The sequence below is a fragment of the Antechinus flavipes genome, chromosome 1 (assembly GCF_016432865.1).
Source record: "Antechinus flavipes isolate AdamAnt ecotype Samford, QLD, Australia chromosome 1, AdamAnt_v2, whole genome shotgun sequence".
NCBI lineage: Eukaryota > Metazoa > Chordata > Mammalia > Dasyuromorphia > Dasyuridae > Antechinus > Antechinus flavipes.
In genome coordinates, this window is record NC_067398.1 from 587,275,097 (window position 1) to 587,292,919 (window position 17,823).

The 17,823-nt window shown below is 34.7% G+C and overlaps 1 protein-coding gene across 5 annotated transcripts in view; it reads left to right on the forward strand.

Moving 5' to 3' along the window:
• Positions 1 to 17,823, forward strand: part of GRHL2 (grainyhead like transcription factor 2) — a 206,829-nt gene that overhangs the window by 153,566 nt on the left and 35,440 nt on the right. For 4 of the 5 annotated variants that reach the window (XM_051970942.1, XM_051970945.1, XM_051970943.1 and 1 more), the window contains one exon: positions 6,415 to 6,573. The exons of the other annotated variant lie outside the window; for it this stretch is intronic. In XM_051970942.1, coding sequence (XP_051826902.1) covers positions 6,415 to 6,573 — 159 coding nt within the window. The remainder of the gene's footprint in view (positions 1 to 6,414; positions 6,574 to 17,823) is intronic. 5 annotated transcript variants of the gene reach the window in all.

The following is a 17,823-nucleotide window of genomic DNA, read 5'->3' on the forward strand; positions in this document are numbered from 1 at the left end:
CAAAAAGAAAGATTGTCAAGAAGTTTACATCTTAAAGCAGAAAGATAACACAAAAGAGGTAGATGAGAAGATTTGGTGGTGAAGTCTAGTGAGCTGGAGCACACATAGAGGGAAGTAAAGCAAGTCTGGTCTGGTTGTGTCTCCAAAATGAAGATTTCTAGAAGGAACTCATCAAGGGGAAAGGGGCACTGATATGGTAGGTGTTCAAGGGTCAAAAAGCTTATACAATTCTTATGGTCTTGAAACGGCTCCTTGGGGTCACTGACCCAAGATACTGAGAAAAGAAAATGCCTTTCTTTGTATCCTCAGGTCTTAGTACAGTGCCTGGCACGTAATAAACACTTAGGTAATGCTTGTTGACTTCTTCCTTTTTTTGTATTTATTTATTTAATATTTTCTCCCAATTACATTCAAAAATTTTTTGAACATTTATTTTTTTAATTTTTGAGTTCTAGGTTCTCTCTTCTATCCACACCCACAATTAAAAAACCATATGTGAAGTTATGCAAAACATTACCATAAAAGTCAAGTTGTGAAAAAGAACATAAATCTCCCATCCTAAAAACCTTCAAGAAAAATTAAATTAAAAAAGAGATAGAAAAAGAAAGAATGCTTCAATCTATATTCAGACAATCAGTTCCTTCTCTGGAATAGGATTGTTCATCATAAAGTCCTTTAGTTTGTACTACTATTACTTTGTATACAGTACATTTCCCTTTGCTTAAAGTTGTAGAGGACTTTCTAGGTTTTTTTTTTTTTTTTTTCTTGACAACATCATGCTCATCATTTCCTATGGAACAATAATATTCCATCATAAACACATTGATTTGACTTCTTAGCACAGCCAGTCTGTGTCATAGTCAAAACTTAAACCCAGTTATTCTTGCTGAGGTCAGCTCTGTATTAATTAAATCATAGCTGTGACACTTAGGATTCTAACTAACTAGCTTTTGCTTTTGAAACCTCCTGAAGTGCTCTTGTGCATTATAAACCCAGTTAGAGAAACTCTGAATTATGTTATTTGCTATAAGATAGATATTGTCATAACTTGGTTAGCCTGATGCTCCCTGTTCACCATATATTTTGCCTTTCCCCCAATAAGCCATTGGGTTTAGTGTTGAAACAACCAATTGGTTTTCTCTGAAAACAAAATGAAAAGACAGGTGGACTCTATTACATGAAAATATCCTCTGCATCTGAGCTTTTGAACATCTGACCTTAGTTAGAAAATAGATGCAGATACTCAATTTGTTGATTGAAAGGATTTCTTGATTTATGAAGAATCAAAGCCCTGGTAGAAGAAATCAAGTACATTTTGCTTGCTTCTGATGTTTTTCTGTTAATCATGAACAAAGGTTTTCCCCAGAGACATGCTCTGGGATTCCAGCTGGGAGCTCAAATGGGCACACCTCATACCTAATAACTTTGCAAATTAAATTTCTTCACCACTTAGTTCCTATTATTTTTAACATTTAAATTTACTTATTTATAATATAGTTAAAAATTGTTTTCCCCCCAAACATTCCCATTTTGTTAGGACTACATTGCATTTATGCGAGCATAGTTAGTTTTTTAGTAATTATAGTATACAAATCTCTAGAATCTAAACTCTTCCAGTCTGTTGAATTTTTCTATTATTGTTGAAGCCACTCCCATCTTCTTAGTCACTGAGGTTCTTAACCATCCTTGCAGCAACTCAAGTGTATAACCTCAATGATAACCCCACCTCCTAACTCTTATTTATTTCATAGATCTAGGAGACTGCCAACTCTTTTCATTTCTATCTTTACATATCTCTCTTATATGTCCCCTTCTCTCAGCTCACAAAACTACCATCCTAAATTATGCACTCATTACCTCTTGCCTGGATGATTACAATACTCATCCGCCTCCCAATCCTCAAACTATATTCAGGTTTATTGAAGATTCTTTTCCTAAGCAATCACAATAATTCAGGCAGGACATAGGCTATTATTAGCAACAGTATACAGTAACTTTCAAACTCTTCTCTTCCACGGACTACCTAAAATATAAAGTGATTATAAAACATAGTGAACAATCTTCATTTTATAAGTTAAGCAGAAAAGGGAAAGGAAGGGGAGGGGAGGGGAGAAGGGAATAAACATTTATATAGAACCTACTATGTGCCAGGCACTCTATTAACTGCTTTGCACGTATTATCTGATTTGATTTATTTTGGAGTAAAGGTGGACATTTTTACATTTAGTACATATTGTTTAATAATTTTTCATAAGCCTATTTTAACTTGGAACAAATTCTTGTTCAGAATCCCCCAAATCAGAGAAAGGAGCTGTCACTTTTTTTGGTGAAGTCATCTCAGCTCTGTTATTTAACTCCAGATTGCCTAAAAGACTGTAATATCCCACAGAATTCCTTGGGGATAGGGGACCCAATGTGATGATGCAGTGTATGGAAAAAGGGAAGGAAATGAGGGCAGGTCCTGAGAAGTTTTAAGAAGTAAATTTATGATGATATTAGAGACAAAGTACAAGCTAATTTTAGATAGAAGTAGGTAACTTCTATCCCCACCAACCATCTTGGGGCATCAGTAGTCAAACGAGTACATCTGATTATGCATATGTGTAGGAGGGTCAGGAACTCTTTTCCTGGTGTCCAGAAGAAATCTCAAGAACTAGAAGAGAAGAAATTACTGTCCATTTCAACAGAAAATGATAATAAGACACTTCTAAGGCATCCTATTAGCGACACATATTCTTTGCTCTCAAAGTAAGTGTTCTCTGCTAACAGCATAACTTAGACAAAAAGAGAAGCAAAATTCTGCATTTTGACAAGATTTGATAAAAATAATATTTCAAATTGTATCATCGCTAGAAGTACAATTAACAAAAATTAATACAATTCAGTTGGCATCTTCAGTTACTTAAGCTTTCTGTACCATCTCTTGCAGCGTCTCTGTTTTCTGCAGTCATTCCCATCTGTATCAGCATCTACCTTTCCCTTTCAATAACTCCCACTTTTTTTTTTGCCCATGTCTTTTGGGTTTGTGTTCTGGCTTCAGACTGTGTTAATTTCCTTAATATTTGTTTTACTGTTCTTTAGCGTCCTTTAACTTTTCTATTGAGCACTGTGGTAATAATAGAGAGTGTGAACTGAAGTAGCAGCAGAACCTGGACTCTGAGTACAACAGTGACTGATATGGGTATCATTCCCCATTTTTTATTTATAACACTATTTCTCTAAAAGTCTTCTAATCTGTCTTTTTTGCTTCAAGTTTCTCTCTACTCCAATATATCTTCTATACTGCTGCTAAAATAGGGCAGTTAGGTGGCACAGCAGATAGAGAATCAAACCTGGAGTTGGAAAGACCTGAGTTCAAATATAATCTTTGATATTTACTAGGTCTATGAACTCTGGACAAGTTTTTTTTAACTCTGCTGGCCTCAGTTTTCTCATATGTAAAATGAATAGGAAAAAGAAATAGCAAATCACTTAGTATCTTTGCCAAGAAAACCACATGGAGTCACAAAAAGTTGAATATAACTGAAACAGATTTATAATGACTATTGCCAAAAATGATTTACCTCAAGTTTGTCTCCTATATCATCCCTCCTACTCAAGGAACTCCAGCGATTCCCTTTTATCTTAAGGATCAAATATAGAGTCCTTTGTTTGATATTTTAAAGCTCTTTACAATCTGTTTTCTTTCAATCATAGGTTATTTTTGCTTGTTCTAACACTGTACTCTTCTCCATATTCTATATGAATCAACCACACTAGCCTTTATTCTGTTGCTTGCACATAGAGGTCCATTTCTAGACTCTATGATCCCCTGCCTGAAACATATTCATAAAGCTATGGAATCATAGACTAGTGAAATGAAAGGAGCCTTAAAATCATTAAGTCTAACTCTTCTATTTTACAGTTGAGGAAAACTGAAAAAATGAAATTTTAAATAACTTGTCCAGAATCATAAAATCATAACCATCTGAGATAAAATCCAAACTCATCTTCCTGACTCAAAATTCAGTTCTCTATTCATTACAACTTCTCTTTACCTCTACCTTTGTTTGGAATCTCAACTTTCTTTAAGAATCATCTCAAGTATACTTTTTTATCTGGTTCACTCTGCAATTAAAGCCCCCCCTGCTCTGGTTCATTTCTGTCTCCTATGCATGTATCTTGTATATCTTATATGTACCTATTTATTTGCATGTTGTTTCCCCCATTAGAATATAAGCCTTTTGAAGACAGGGACTATTCCCCACCTCCTTCTCTCTGACTGTTTCTGTTTCTCTGTCTTTTTTTTTCTTCTCTCACTCTGTCTCTGTTCTATCTCTGTCTCTGTCTCTTTCTCTCTTGTCTTCTTGCTCTCTGAGACAGTAAGTAATTTGATACAGGTGATATTTGCCCATCATGCAATATATATTAACAGAATATGTTTCTTTATTTTCAAATTATAAGCCAAAATAATATCAGTAGTTTACTGTTAAGAAATGAAAACATGACTTATTATTATTAATTATGACAATACTTACAGTGCCTTTACTTTTTTTCTCCATGATTATTTATAACAAAGAAAATAGGAAATCAGATCCAACTAAATAAAGCTAAGCTATTTAGTTAAAGGTTTATTTATAGAATCAAGATATGGAAAAAGATCTTTAAAATCCATATCACCAATATCCTCATTTTCTAGATTTTAGTTTTAGAGCCAGAAGTGACATCTTGCCATTGGATGTCCTCATATTACAAGTGATAAAACTGATGAGGCTTAGAGAAGCAAAATAATTTGGCCACAAATTGCTAGTCATTAGATGGCAGAGATGAGATTTGAACCCAGGTTCTTTGATTCCAAATCCAGTGTTTTTTGCCTTTCCACTAATAATGGTTAATGGAGGTTGTTGTTGCTGGTGGTGTTGTGTGCTTTAATATTTTGATAACTGCTTTTCAATAGAAGTGATTTCTTTTGTGAACATGGGTATTTTTATGCATTTAAAAACTTTTATTCTGAAAAGGAGTCCATAGTCTTCCTTGGGGAAAGTTACGTAGATAGAGTACTGGGCTTGGAATCAGGAAGACTCTTCATGAGTTCAAATGTGACCTCAGATACTTATTAGCTGTATGATTCTGTGCAAGTCACTTAACCTTGTTTATCTCAGTTTCCTCATCTGTAAAATGAATTGGAGAAGGAAATGACAAACCACTCTAAATCTTTGCCACAAAACCCCCAAATAGGCTCACAGTCAGACACAACTAAACAACAAGAGCTACCTTTGCTGGATTGTCAAAGAGATACACGACAGAAAAAGGGGTTAAAAACCCTTGTCTATACCATAATAATATTCTGAGAATAGAATTATTTTATTTAAGATCACACAACTCATTGCTCAAGGTCACAAAACTGGGACTGGAGTCCATTTGTGAAAGAAAATATAATTTGTGGTGCTTTTAAAGAAAACAAATAACTTCTTTCTTGTTTTTCTCCCTTCTTTCTTCCCCTCAAAGTTCCATGAATATGAACTTGCTGATATAATGTAAAAGATGATCTTAGATTGAATTTTTTAAAATATTGTTGCCAACTTAAAGACTCAAGATGGGAAAAGTAGGGGAACTTTTGCAAATTTTTTATTTTAGAGTATTAACTTTTTAAAAATTTAAGTCATCTTATCCTCTTAAGAGAGATAGCATGCTGGGAATAACAGTGATTTTGGAGTCTCAAGAGACTTGGGCTCTAATCATGGTTCTGAGTTTATGGTCATGGACAAGTCACAATATTTCTTTTCTCTTAAGTTATAACCTCATGTATCAAATGGATAAAGTAATAATAAAAATCTAGTTTTTAACCTAGATTGTGCATCTGACACATAATAGGTGCTTAATAAATGTCAATAAATAAGCTATGTAAATGTCAGACATTTTTTTTTGATCCGGTTAAACAAGTTAGGATACAGTATATTCATAGAATAATAGATTTAGAATAGGAGTTCTTAATCTTTTTATTTGCCTTGGACCCCTTTAGAAATCTGGTGAAGCCATGTATCCTTTCTCAAAATAGTATTTTTAAATAATTGAAGGAAATACTAAATGTCAGTTAGAAGTTAGTGAGAGTAAAGATAAGGGTTTTTTCCCTTCAAATTCAGAGATTTCCTAATATCTTTTTCTAAACCCCCTGGGGGGATGTGACAGAAGGGGTCTTAGATGTTGAATACAACACCCTCATTTTACAGATGAAGAAACTGAGGCAAAGACACAGCTATTAGTTCTGAAGTGGGGTTTTGAACTCAGATCTTGCTTTGACATACTGCCTCTCATAGGTTTGTCTGGCATTTTGAATTTAGGCTAGATATGTATGTATTTTTGTGGTAACTTGTGCTCTCTCATTATGCATTCTTTCTCTCTCTCCCTTTCTTTCTTTTTCTCTTTCTCCCTCAGATTTTCATCACTGTGAATTGCCTAAGTACAGACTTCTCCTCCCAAAAAGGGGTGAAAGGGCTTCCTTTGATGATTCAGATCGACACGTACAGTTACAACAATCGAAGCAATAAACCCATTCACAGAGCTTACTGCCAGATCAAGGTCTTCTGTGACAAGGTGAGTGGAGATAACAATCTGACAGGAGAAATCTTTGCATGTAAATATTACTCATGATGGAATTTCCGCTCCCTTCCTATTACTCCTGAGAGGTTGGTGTCAAAGTAATCTTCCAGACAGTCCTCCTGTGACAATAAGCTTTGCTGTTGCTTACTACTTTACAAAATGTCAGGATGTGGTAAGAAAGACCCTCACCGATCAACTGATTTCTTGATTAGTCACTATTGTAGCTCCATTAATGACTGGCTTCTATTCAACCACAGACTCACCCAGTATAGGAGTTGAGAGGTTCATCAGAGGCCACTTAAGCTAACTTGTCTGTGCTTGAACAAGAATCCTTCTTGTCTCCTATCTAAATTGGTTATCCAGCCTGTACACAGAAGCCTTTAGATTAAAAGAGCAGAAGCCCTTCTCAGGAAGCTCATACCACTCACAAGTAGGTCTAAGTGTTTACATATTTTCTTCTTATGTAAAATTTAAATTTGCTTTTTTGAAAATTCTGCTTCTTTTCTACTAGTCTTCTTACCTCTGGCACAAAGCAGGACAAGTCTATTTCCTCTCTCACATGAGATTTGTAATGTTATCCTGCCCCCTCTAATTTTTTTTTTTCCAAATGATAAAATGTTCACAATTCCTTTGACTGACCTTAATGCAGCATGAACTCATGGTCCTTAACTATTCTAATTGTCTTCTCGAGGTTCTCTGACTAATCTATGTGCTTCCTAAATGTGACACCAAGGACTAAACATACTACTCCAGATGTGGTCTGACCAGAGTAGATTTCAGAAGTGCTATCATTGTCCTAGATAATTAGAGTGTTGGAATCAAGAAGACCTGAGTTCAAATCCAGTCTCAGACATTAGCTTTGTGACCTTGGGAAATGTCACTTTTGGCCTCAGTTTACTCATCTCTAAAATGAAAATAATAATACCATCTACCTCCCAGATTGTTGTGAAGGTCAAATGAGACAGTGTATAAAATAATTTGCAAAATTTAAAGCACTGTATAAATATTAGTTATTATTATTCTATTAGCTTCTTTGGCTGCCATATCATACTGTTACCTTAAATTGACCTGGCAATCCATTTAAAAGCCTAGACTTTTTTCATTTGAATTGATGTCTAACCTCCCCAGTGATATACTTGTGAGCATAAGTGTGTATAGAACTGGGTCAAGAGTGAAAGCATGAGATGATAAAACTGACTCTCTCTACATACCTATGCTTATGAAACTACTTTTGTGAACCTGTGTCAACTTTAAATTTACTCATATTCAATTCATCTTATTCAATTAGATCCAAATTCTTTGTATTCTAACATCATTTTGAAATCTTGATTCTATCAAACTTTGTACTAGCTATTCTTTCAGTTTTGTGTCATCTGCAAATCCAATGTGCTTCAGTCACTTAAATATCCCAAACACTAGTTTGTGGTTTTTGAGTAAATGAGTCTTTTCTGATGGAATCCCATGGCCACACAAAGCAGAATAAGTCTTTTTCCTCTTCCACTTAACAACCCTTTAAATAGGTGAAAAGGTATCATGCCTCCTTAGTTTTTTTTCTTTAAATGATAAAATGTCCAAATGCAGGGAATTAGAGAAGAAGTACTTCTAGCTGGGACCAGGGACTACTCGAATGGGACAGGAACTCTAAATATTCTAATGTGTTCATGTATTATTCTTTAGTCAGGAAGATGGATTTGAATCCTGCTTCAAATACTAATTAGCTTAATGATCCTGGTCAAGTTTCTTAAGCCTTCAAAATTTTCATTTTCTTAAGTACTGTGACTGTTTAGTTCTTTTAGTTTTGTCTGATTCTTTGTGATCCTATATGGGGTTTTCTTGGCAAAAATACTGGAGGTTTGCCATTTCCTTTTTCAACTCATTTTATAGCTGAGGAAACTGAGGCAAATAGTATTAAGTAATTTGCCCAGGATCTCATAGTGGTAAGTGTATGAGGATGGATTTGAACTCATGAAAATGAATCTTCCTGACTCGAGGTTTGATAGTCTGTCCACTGTACCACCTAGTTGCCTTCTCATCTGCACAGTGAGACTAATAATATTTCTAATATTGACCTAATAAAATTGCCATGAGGGTCAAATGATATAAAACAGGAAATACCATGAAGATGGAAAAAGTACCTTATAAATCTTATGACTTGGCAGAAATGCCAGTTATTGTCACCATTCTATAGATACTATTTTAAAATTATTGTTACTATTTATAGACAGTGTATCATCGTCAGGCAATGCTTTGGTTTGGGTATTAATTTGGGATTAAGAATAATCCTTAAAAAAGGATTGAATGTCTACATCTCTTCTACCAATGAGTATCATTAGTAATATTTCTTTAAGAAGATATCAGTTCCCTTGATAAGCTTAACTCCTTGATGAAATGGATGTCCTTTCCTAAATGTGGCAGCTCAATTTGATACTGGATTGAGAATATTTGATGGATTCACGACTAGTTTATAAACCTAGGCTACAATCTTGGACTCAGTCTTTAAAACTCAGACACAGAACATGGAAACTGAGAGAAGAAAGAATATCTAGACAGTGACAGGTGGGGAGGAAGAAGATAGGAGGTGGGGATCAAAGTTGTTAAACAGACAGTGATCTAATTTCCTGGATAGATGCTCCCTGCTGGAGGGAGTCAGGTAGTAAAGTGTTCTAAAGAGTACCTGCTAAAGGCAGTCTAGAATAGTGGCAAGTACTAGAGGGCTCAACATGGAGCTACAGGAACTCAAAATAACAGCCATGGAAAGGGACAGAGGAATGAAAAGAGTTCCTAAGCCAATTATTCTGGACACAAAACAGATAGCACCTGAAAACATTTATTAGAAATAAAAATAAAGATAGCTAATAGTTATATGTTGCGTACTATGTGTCAGACACTGTGGCAGGCATGGTACAATTATCTCATTTGATCTTCACAAGAACTCTGGGAAATGCTACATATTATTCCCATTTTAGAGATGAGGAAATCGAGGCAAAGAGAAATCAAGTGATCCTGACCAAAGTCACACAGCTAATAAGTGTCTAAGGCTGTGTTTGTGCTCAAATCTTCCTGACTCCAGACACAGTGCTCTATTCATTGTGTCAATAAGTGGCCCCTCAATAATTAGCCATGATAGGATTCTAGATTCTGTCCTAAACTCTTTTTATCTTGCCTAATTTTCTCAAAGTCTGGGCTTGAAAGGGTTGATCTGATTAGAGGTAATTTTGATTATAAATTAACCTCATTGAATTTGATATGGGTAATTCAACAATTTTAAAATGTCTTTATTTCCAACTGTGCAGGAGGAATTTCATTAATTGTACAACATTTTCATTTGGTCATTAAGTTGATAAAACACTGCTTTAAGGACTTTAAATTATGTTTTGACTAGTTAATCTGGTTCTCAAACTCACTTAGAGATGATCAAAAATGTATAGGGGTCATCTAGGAAGGCAAATAGCACCCACATGGACATTTGAGATTGTCCCCTAATAAAAAACCTCATTTTGAGAAAGGATTTATTTTTAGGCATTTAAGAATGAGAAGTGAGTGTGATTTAAAGAAAAAAAATTAGGCTGAAACAGATTCCATTTAGAATTCTAAAGCTATGACAGTGCTTCACTTATCTGATGCTCAGAGGTCCAAAACTTTAAACGTCAGGAGTATTTGTGAATCTTGTACATAGGGACTTGTACATAGCACAGACCATGGAAAAAGGTTGACTTCTTTACCTCTAATAGCGGCCAATTCAGCTTTTAAATTGTTTTCAATGTTAGGAGGCACTATCAAATTACTGGCTAAACTAGAGTACCTTTGTCTTAGGGTATCCAACAGGGCCTGGGGCTACTTTAGGGTGTGTCTTCTACTTGGAAACCTAGAATTTAAAATGTTCTCTGGTCATAGAGAAAGGGGGTGAGTTTAATATTCATAGCCAGCTAAATGAAATGAATGAAAATGGAGGAGGGGGAGCAGAAGGTAATGATGGCATGCCTGCATCCCTATGCCACAGGACTTTACATTATGGACTGTGTGTGTGTGTGTGTGTGTATGTGTATGTGTGTAAGCTACCAGGGCTTCTAAGTTACCAAGAACCAAGCAATCTCTGGCCCATTCACTACCTACTTCCTATAATTTGTCAACAGGATTTCCCTATTATTATCTCAAACCTCGGTAGAGGTTTCTCAGTAGCCTCTTTCTTCTATGTCTCACACTACCATGTTAAGATAAATTAACAAACATTCCTTAACATATCCCCTCCTTGTTAATCATAAGGCATACTAGAAGCTCCTTAGTAGAAATAACGCCCTCCTATTCTCCCTTATCAAAACCACCTAGATAAATGTATGCCTCTTTTAAGGGGATATGTGACTTTAACTTTGCTGGAGAGATATGGAGATGACTGAGAAGAGAATAAGCATTTTACATAGCACCTATTATGTGCTAGCTATGTGTAAGCTTTACAATTATCTCATTTACTTGTCATATAAACCCTGTGACATAGATGAGGCAATTAGAGATTAAGTGACTTCTCTAGGATCAAACAGCTAGTAAATGTTTGAACCCACATTTGAAGTCCGTCTGCCTAATTTCAGGACTAACATTCTATTCATGCTGCCTCCAAAATAAAAATATCCTCTTATTTCTGACTCATTCTTAATTGAAAAAGAAAAATATTTTTATGAGTCAGGTGCACTTGACTAAGATGAGTATATTTTCTGAAAAGTAATCTTTTCTTTTTAAACCAGAGAATAATAAGATTTGAAAGCCACAAGTGAAAAGACATTAGCAGGTCTGATTCTCTTATTTTTATTTTATAAATAAAAATTGGAATTGGGGCTTGTTGTGGACATAGGAATTGGTCAAGATCACTTAGATGGTAGGTGCCAGTAAATATGTGTGACATGGTACATATAATATTATTGAAAAAGATCTTCAGCTGGATTCAGATCTTCCCTCTAACATATTAACTATCTAATCCTAGATGTTAATTTGAACTCCAATCTACCAACTCCAGAATCACTCCTCTTTCTTTGGCAAAGGCTATGCTTCTTTTCCAGTCAAATCAAATAAATGATACAGCAGCAGAAATCTAGATGGAATAAATATGTAAATCATTTGTAAATTTTAAAGTACTGTCTAAATGTCAAACTATTATTATTAATCCATGAAAAAACAATCATTAAATCCAAAATTTTCAAAAACAACTTTGTGGCTCTTTTATTTTTTTTCAAAGAAAACAGAATTTGTTAACAGTCAAATCTCTGGCAGTTTCATTAGCAGCATAAAGTTCATGGTGCCTGTGAATCAAATACTCCTAGGTTTATGTACATCTATCTCAAGTACTAATGAAGTAATTCAGCACCAAGACAACAATGAAACAGTCCTGGCTTTAGGGAACTTACATTTAATGAGAAGCAACCGTGTGTGTGTGTGTGTGTGTGTGTGTGTGTGTGTGTGTGTATACGCACAAAATATAATGTCATTAATGGTGAGAGGTATCAGAGAGGAACCCTCTGTCTGAGCTTTGAAGGGATATATTTTAAGAGATAGAAGTAAAAAGGGATTTTATTCCATATATGGAGAGTAGCTTCTGCAAAGGAATAGGGATGGGAAGCAGTGTTAGATGGATGAGGAACACCAAGAAAGTCAATTTGGCTGGACCATAGAGTTCAGGAAAGGGAGAATTCTATAAAAAGACTGGAAAGGTAATTTGGAGCCAGTGTGGGAAGGACCTTAAATGTCAATAGATGAATTTATATGACCCTAGAAATAATAGGCAGCATCAGAATTTAAGGGTAGATTTTTACTTAATTATCCTTCAAGATTTGATACAATTTAATAAAAAATTTTGTGATTAGAAAATATAATGACAGCTCATTCAAAGACATCCTTTGCTTATCAGTTCTTTATAGAACACCAAATGTTGACTGGATAGACAGATAAATTATTTTCATCTGGGTTCTATCATATTTTGCACTTATAGTAGAAGAATTTTTTATATCCCCAGTTTTAACAAAGCATAACAAAATTCTCCTATCATTAACCTATTATCAACCTCGTTCTTAAGGGAGCAAAATTTGTGTCTAGTCCCATTTTCACCAACTTTCTGACAGTCAGTGTTGCCTCATTGATTTAGGCTATTTAGTAGTCTGACTCAACTATTATTATAGCCAGTAGGAGATACTTATGTAGGAAGGAGAAAGTTTATCTCTCAGACATCCATTACATGATCATTTAAATTTCCTTTTCACATTAAAGATGTATATAGACTCAAATACAGTTTGTGCATAGAATTCTGTTAGAAATCAAATAGCAAAGGAACTAATAGAAAATCAAAGTTAGTCTTACTTTTGCAAAGGGTCCTTCAGACAATCACAATGAAAAATTTATTTGTACAAAGAAGGGCATCTTCAAAATAGATTCATGCCTGTTTTTCAAAATGGTGAAGGACTCTTCCATACCTCATGAACAGAGTCTATAAATGAGATCTTAGTGCTGTTTGGGACTGATAGAGAGGTTGTTATAGCGTCAGTGACCCAGAAGTTGTGGTTCAGGCCTTCAGACACAAATAATAAAGAAGACTTTGTTGAGAGAAGGAAAGCCTCTTGCCAAATAGCTTCTAGAGCATTCACTTCTATAGTTAAATGTGTAGAATGAGGCCCGTGTTCCATTTCCTAAATGTATACCCTCATTCACTTGAATGAAAAAAAGGAGAAGAATACAAAAATATATATGCTATCAGGGATTTTTTTTTCCTTTTTTTGTAAAACTTATATTTTAAATTGTATTTTTATCCTGAATGTAATGAACATGCAAAATTATGCCAAATCAAGCAGAAAAGGAGGATCAAGAGGATTATATATGAACATGCAATTCTTTTATGTGCAGTATGCTTTATATAAAATGTGATAAATTTAATGCTACTTTCAAAGCTGTCTTGTTTATCTGGGTTTCTTCTGAACTTCATTTCACTTCTGTGCATGCTCTTTTATTCATTCATTCATTTATTTGTTGTTTGTTTATTTATTTATAGTCAGGAGAGGGGGACAGCTCTATCAGAAAGAAAATTCCGGTTTATATCTGATCCCACTTTAACATTGTTTGAAGCTACAACTACGGGCAGTAAATCATTGGCGTTTTTAATGATGCCTTAAGTTACAAGTAAAGGTTAAATTGGTAAGGGAAGTACCTGCTTTTAAAAGATATATTTTAGATGGATTTCCACAAATGGCTAAAATTAAGTGGATTTTTATTTACTATTGCCTCTTGCATCATATATATTCAGGTGTGTGTGTGTGTGTGTGTGTGTGTGTGTTTTTACAAATATACTCTGAAATAATCAGCAAAGTCACTTCCACAAGTGCCCTGTGACTAAGTCAGATGTGGAATATAAAAGCTAGATCAGGATTGCTTCTGGATTATTTGTTGTTCCTGCTGCTGGAAAAGATTATGTGTCCAAGAGAAGTACAGAGTTTATGTTATCTTTCTCTGTTTCCCATTGCAGAGCACAATACCTTGAACAGTATCTGTTGATTGGTATATTAGAGTTGGTGGATGAACTAGGTCTCATTCAAAGTACTTCAATAATAGTGGAATCTCCTACCCACAGTGTCTCCTTTTTTTTTTCTACAAATCTGTATAGACATATATTATTACTTATTAATGAATTAATCAGGATTGGACAGTAGTACAACATTTTGCCAGCAGGTGGCACTACACTGAAATTGCTAAACACATTGTTTCATTCTATCTTCAGTCACTCAGTTGCAACAGAACCTGTTATGTGTTTAGTGTATCAGTGTATATAGTGTGATTGAGGCTGCTGAGGGGGGAGAGAGGTGTGGGTGGGAAGGGCAGGGGTAAGGAAGAAGGATGAGGAAAAGTCCAGGATGACCTCTACGTTTTTGATCCTAGGTGAGATGGAAAATAGTATCTTCAACAGTAATAGGAAGTTAGAAGTTAGGAAGAGGGGAGAATTGGGGTTTTTGCAAACATTAGGAAAGTGAAAGAATCACTGGAAGGTTGGGATTTATTTTCTGACGTCATTTTACAAGCTTCTGCAGTCACCCACCCTGTCCCACTTTGCTTTTGTCTATACTTGTCACTCTGTCTTGTCACCATGGTGTGTTGGTCTCAACTGCATTTCAGGTTTTCCATCTCAGTCACCACAGCTTTCCAGGATCTGCCCCATCTTGGGCAACAGTGTCTTGGTGACATTGGTGACATTAGCAGCATCAACAAGCAGTCAGCTTAGGTCATTATTCCTTCTTCATTTTTCCTTTTGGCCGCATGGAAGCAAATAATTGAATAAAAATCTCTTGCAAAGGCATATGAGGGGGAAGCAAGGAAACTTTGGTTTTTGTACAGCTCCCTCTACTCATTGATGTATAATAGTAATTGATTTTCTTTTGTCAGAAATTCCATAGGTATCTCATCCCTGACTGGGTTAAATAATCATTATAGAACCAGAATTATACATCCTTGCCTCAGAAATTTTTTTAATGTTTTATTTTTCCCCAATTTCATGTAGAAATGATTTTTACCATTTAAAGTTTTGATTTCCAAATTCTATCCCTTCCTTCATCCTCTCTCCCCTTTGTGAGTTGATAAGCAATCCAAAAGAGGTTACATATGTGCAATCGTATAAAACATATTTCCATATTGGTCATTTTGTGTAAGAAAACTAGAACCAAAAAGAAAAAAAAGAAAGAAAAAAAGAAGCTGAAAAATAGTATGATTTGGTCTGTATCCTGATACCATCAGTTATTTTTCTGATGGTAGATAGCATTTTTCATCATGAGTCTTTTGGGATTATCTTGGATCATTGTATTGTTGAGCATAACTAAGTCATTAGCTGTTACTGTTTACAATGCTGGATCTGCTTCCTTCACTTTATATCAGTCCTTGTAAGACTTTCCAGGTTTTTCTGGAATCATCCCATCAGAGAACTTTCACATAGAAATGATGATTTAAATATATAAATCATTGTCTTTTCATTCACTTAGACATTTTAAGAAAAAAAATTACTGAAAAGTAAGAGAGACCACCCTTGGAAGAAGAAAGAACCTATATTACCCAAACTGATATCATGTAGGGCATTAAGTCCCCCAAACATAGTAAAAATATTTTTCCTCTTCCTTCATTATGAGCAATTACACATGTAATCATCATAATTGTGAAACCCAAGAACAAAGAGGAATCCTGAATTACCCCCCCCCAAAAAAAGGCAAATAATCTTTTTGACTTGTTTATTGTATGAGAAAATACAGAGTTTCAAGGTAGAAGGCAGAATAGAATAGAAGACAATAGAGGCAGAACTGAAGCTGAGTTTTCCTCTTCCTCTATTGCCATGGAATAAGGACTTCCCCAGCTCTAAGTCAATTAAGACCTATGTAGTTGTTTCTTTACACTGCTCAAGAGGCAGTGGGGTTTTGTCATATTGTTGTTTAGTGACTCCTTAAACTCAAAAGTCTAAAAAAAGAAAGTCCATTTATAGTCATTTGCAGCAGCCGAAAAGTCAGAATGCTTTTTTCCCCCTCTATTTTAAAGCTGCTGGTTTTCTACATTCTGTTGTATCTAAGGCAAATTGAATTTCCCCCTGCTTTCAAAACTTCATTTTGATTTCTTGTTTACCAGCAGATTCCCATCATAAGGCTCTTGCATACTTTTTATCTTTTAAAAATCGTATACATTTGATACTGTTACTTAGAACAAACAAATATGTCTTCAGAATAAAAAAAAAAAAAACAACTACAATGTATTTGAATCAATTTCATAGTCACCCAAGGATAAGAGATATGTAATTACAGCAACTAGTAGGTATATACTACATACAAGTTGAAAATTTTTCTCAAAATAAATCTAGGCAAACAGAATACTCATTTAACAAGCAAGCAAAAAAGCTGTCACCTCTCAAGAGGTGAAAAAAGGAATCATAGCAAAAAGTATTCCCACCTTCTAGAGTGAATATTAGAGTGGGAGAGCTATTTTCAGATAAATGTATTTGGTATTTATAGCAAATTGTACTCACATGAAAGAGATATGTGCTTCTGTTCTTTAAGGACAATTGAAAAAGAAATTTTTAAAAAGAAACTTCTTTTCTCAATTTGGGTTTATAAGCCATATAATCCTACAAAAAAAGAAATTTTGAAATGACCCAATCCTACATTCCTTTGCATTATCATGTCCAAAACTCAACATCTTTCTTTTCAGGATTGATAAGTCAGAAACTTTCAACTGAGTAAAAAAGGGAACTAAAATAAAATCTAAAATCAAGGATGTTTGGTTAATATCCAGATTAAGTTGTTCAGATTAAATAATATCCAATAATAGTGGTGAGTAAGGAATGGAGAATTTTCTATCTATATTACATATATATGTAATATATATTATTACACATATAATAATATATGTAATAGAAATATGTAAGTATGTATATATATATATATATATATATATATAAACAATCTACATATATATGTATATGTATATATATGTATGCATAAGGACACTCTTAAGTCCCCTTTGATGTAGACAGAAAAATCTTTAAAAAGATTTTTGGAATTTTGTTTTTATTTTGGAGAAGGGCAAGGGTTGTTGAGTGAATGGATTACAACTCTTACCAACTCTCTTACATATAGAATTATTCCAATTCAAGCTCTCATTTGGACTACTTCAAAAGCCCCCTAGACAGACAGCCTGGGAACAGCCTCTCTCCTAATTCATACTCCACATGGCTGCCAGACTTATTATTGAAACATAAGCCTCACCATATCAGTCCTTCTCTCAAGAAATTTCAGGGACTTCCTGTTACTGCTAGAAATAAAGAAAATTCCTCTTGACATTTAGAGTCCTTCACAATATGACTCCAAATTATGTTCCTAGACTGATTATATATCATTTCCCCTCACTTACTCCACGTTCCAGTCACATTGACTTATTTATGTTCTCTCCAACCTTCATACCTTGGCATGGGCTATTCTGATAGTTGAAATCTTCCTGGGCCCATCTTGGATTCCCTGATTCCCTTCAAAACTCAGCTTCAGTTCTGCCTTATATTGTTAGTCAGTCCTTTCAGACATGTCTAACTCTTCATGATCCACCATTTGAAATTTTCTTGGCAAAGATACTGAAGTGGTTTGCCATTTCCTTCTCCTCTTCATTTTACAGATGAGGAAACTGAGGCAAACAGTGCTAAGTGACTTGTCCAGGGTCACAAGATTTGAACTTATTAAGATGAGTCTTTCTGATTCT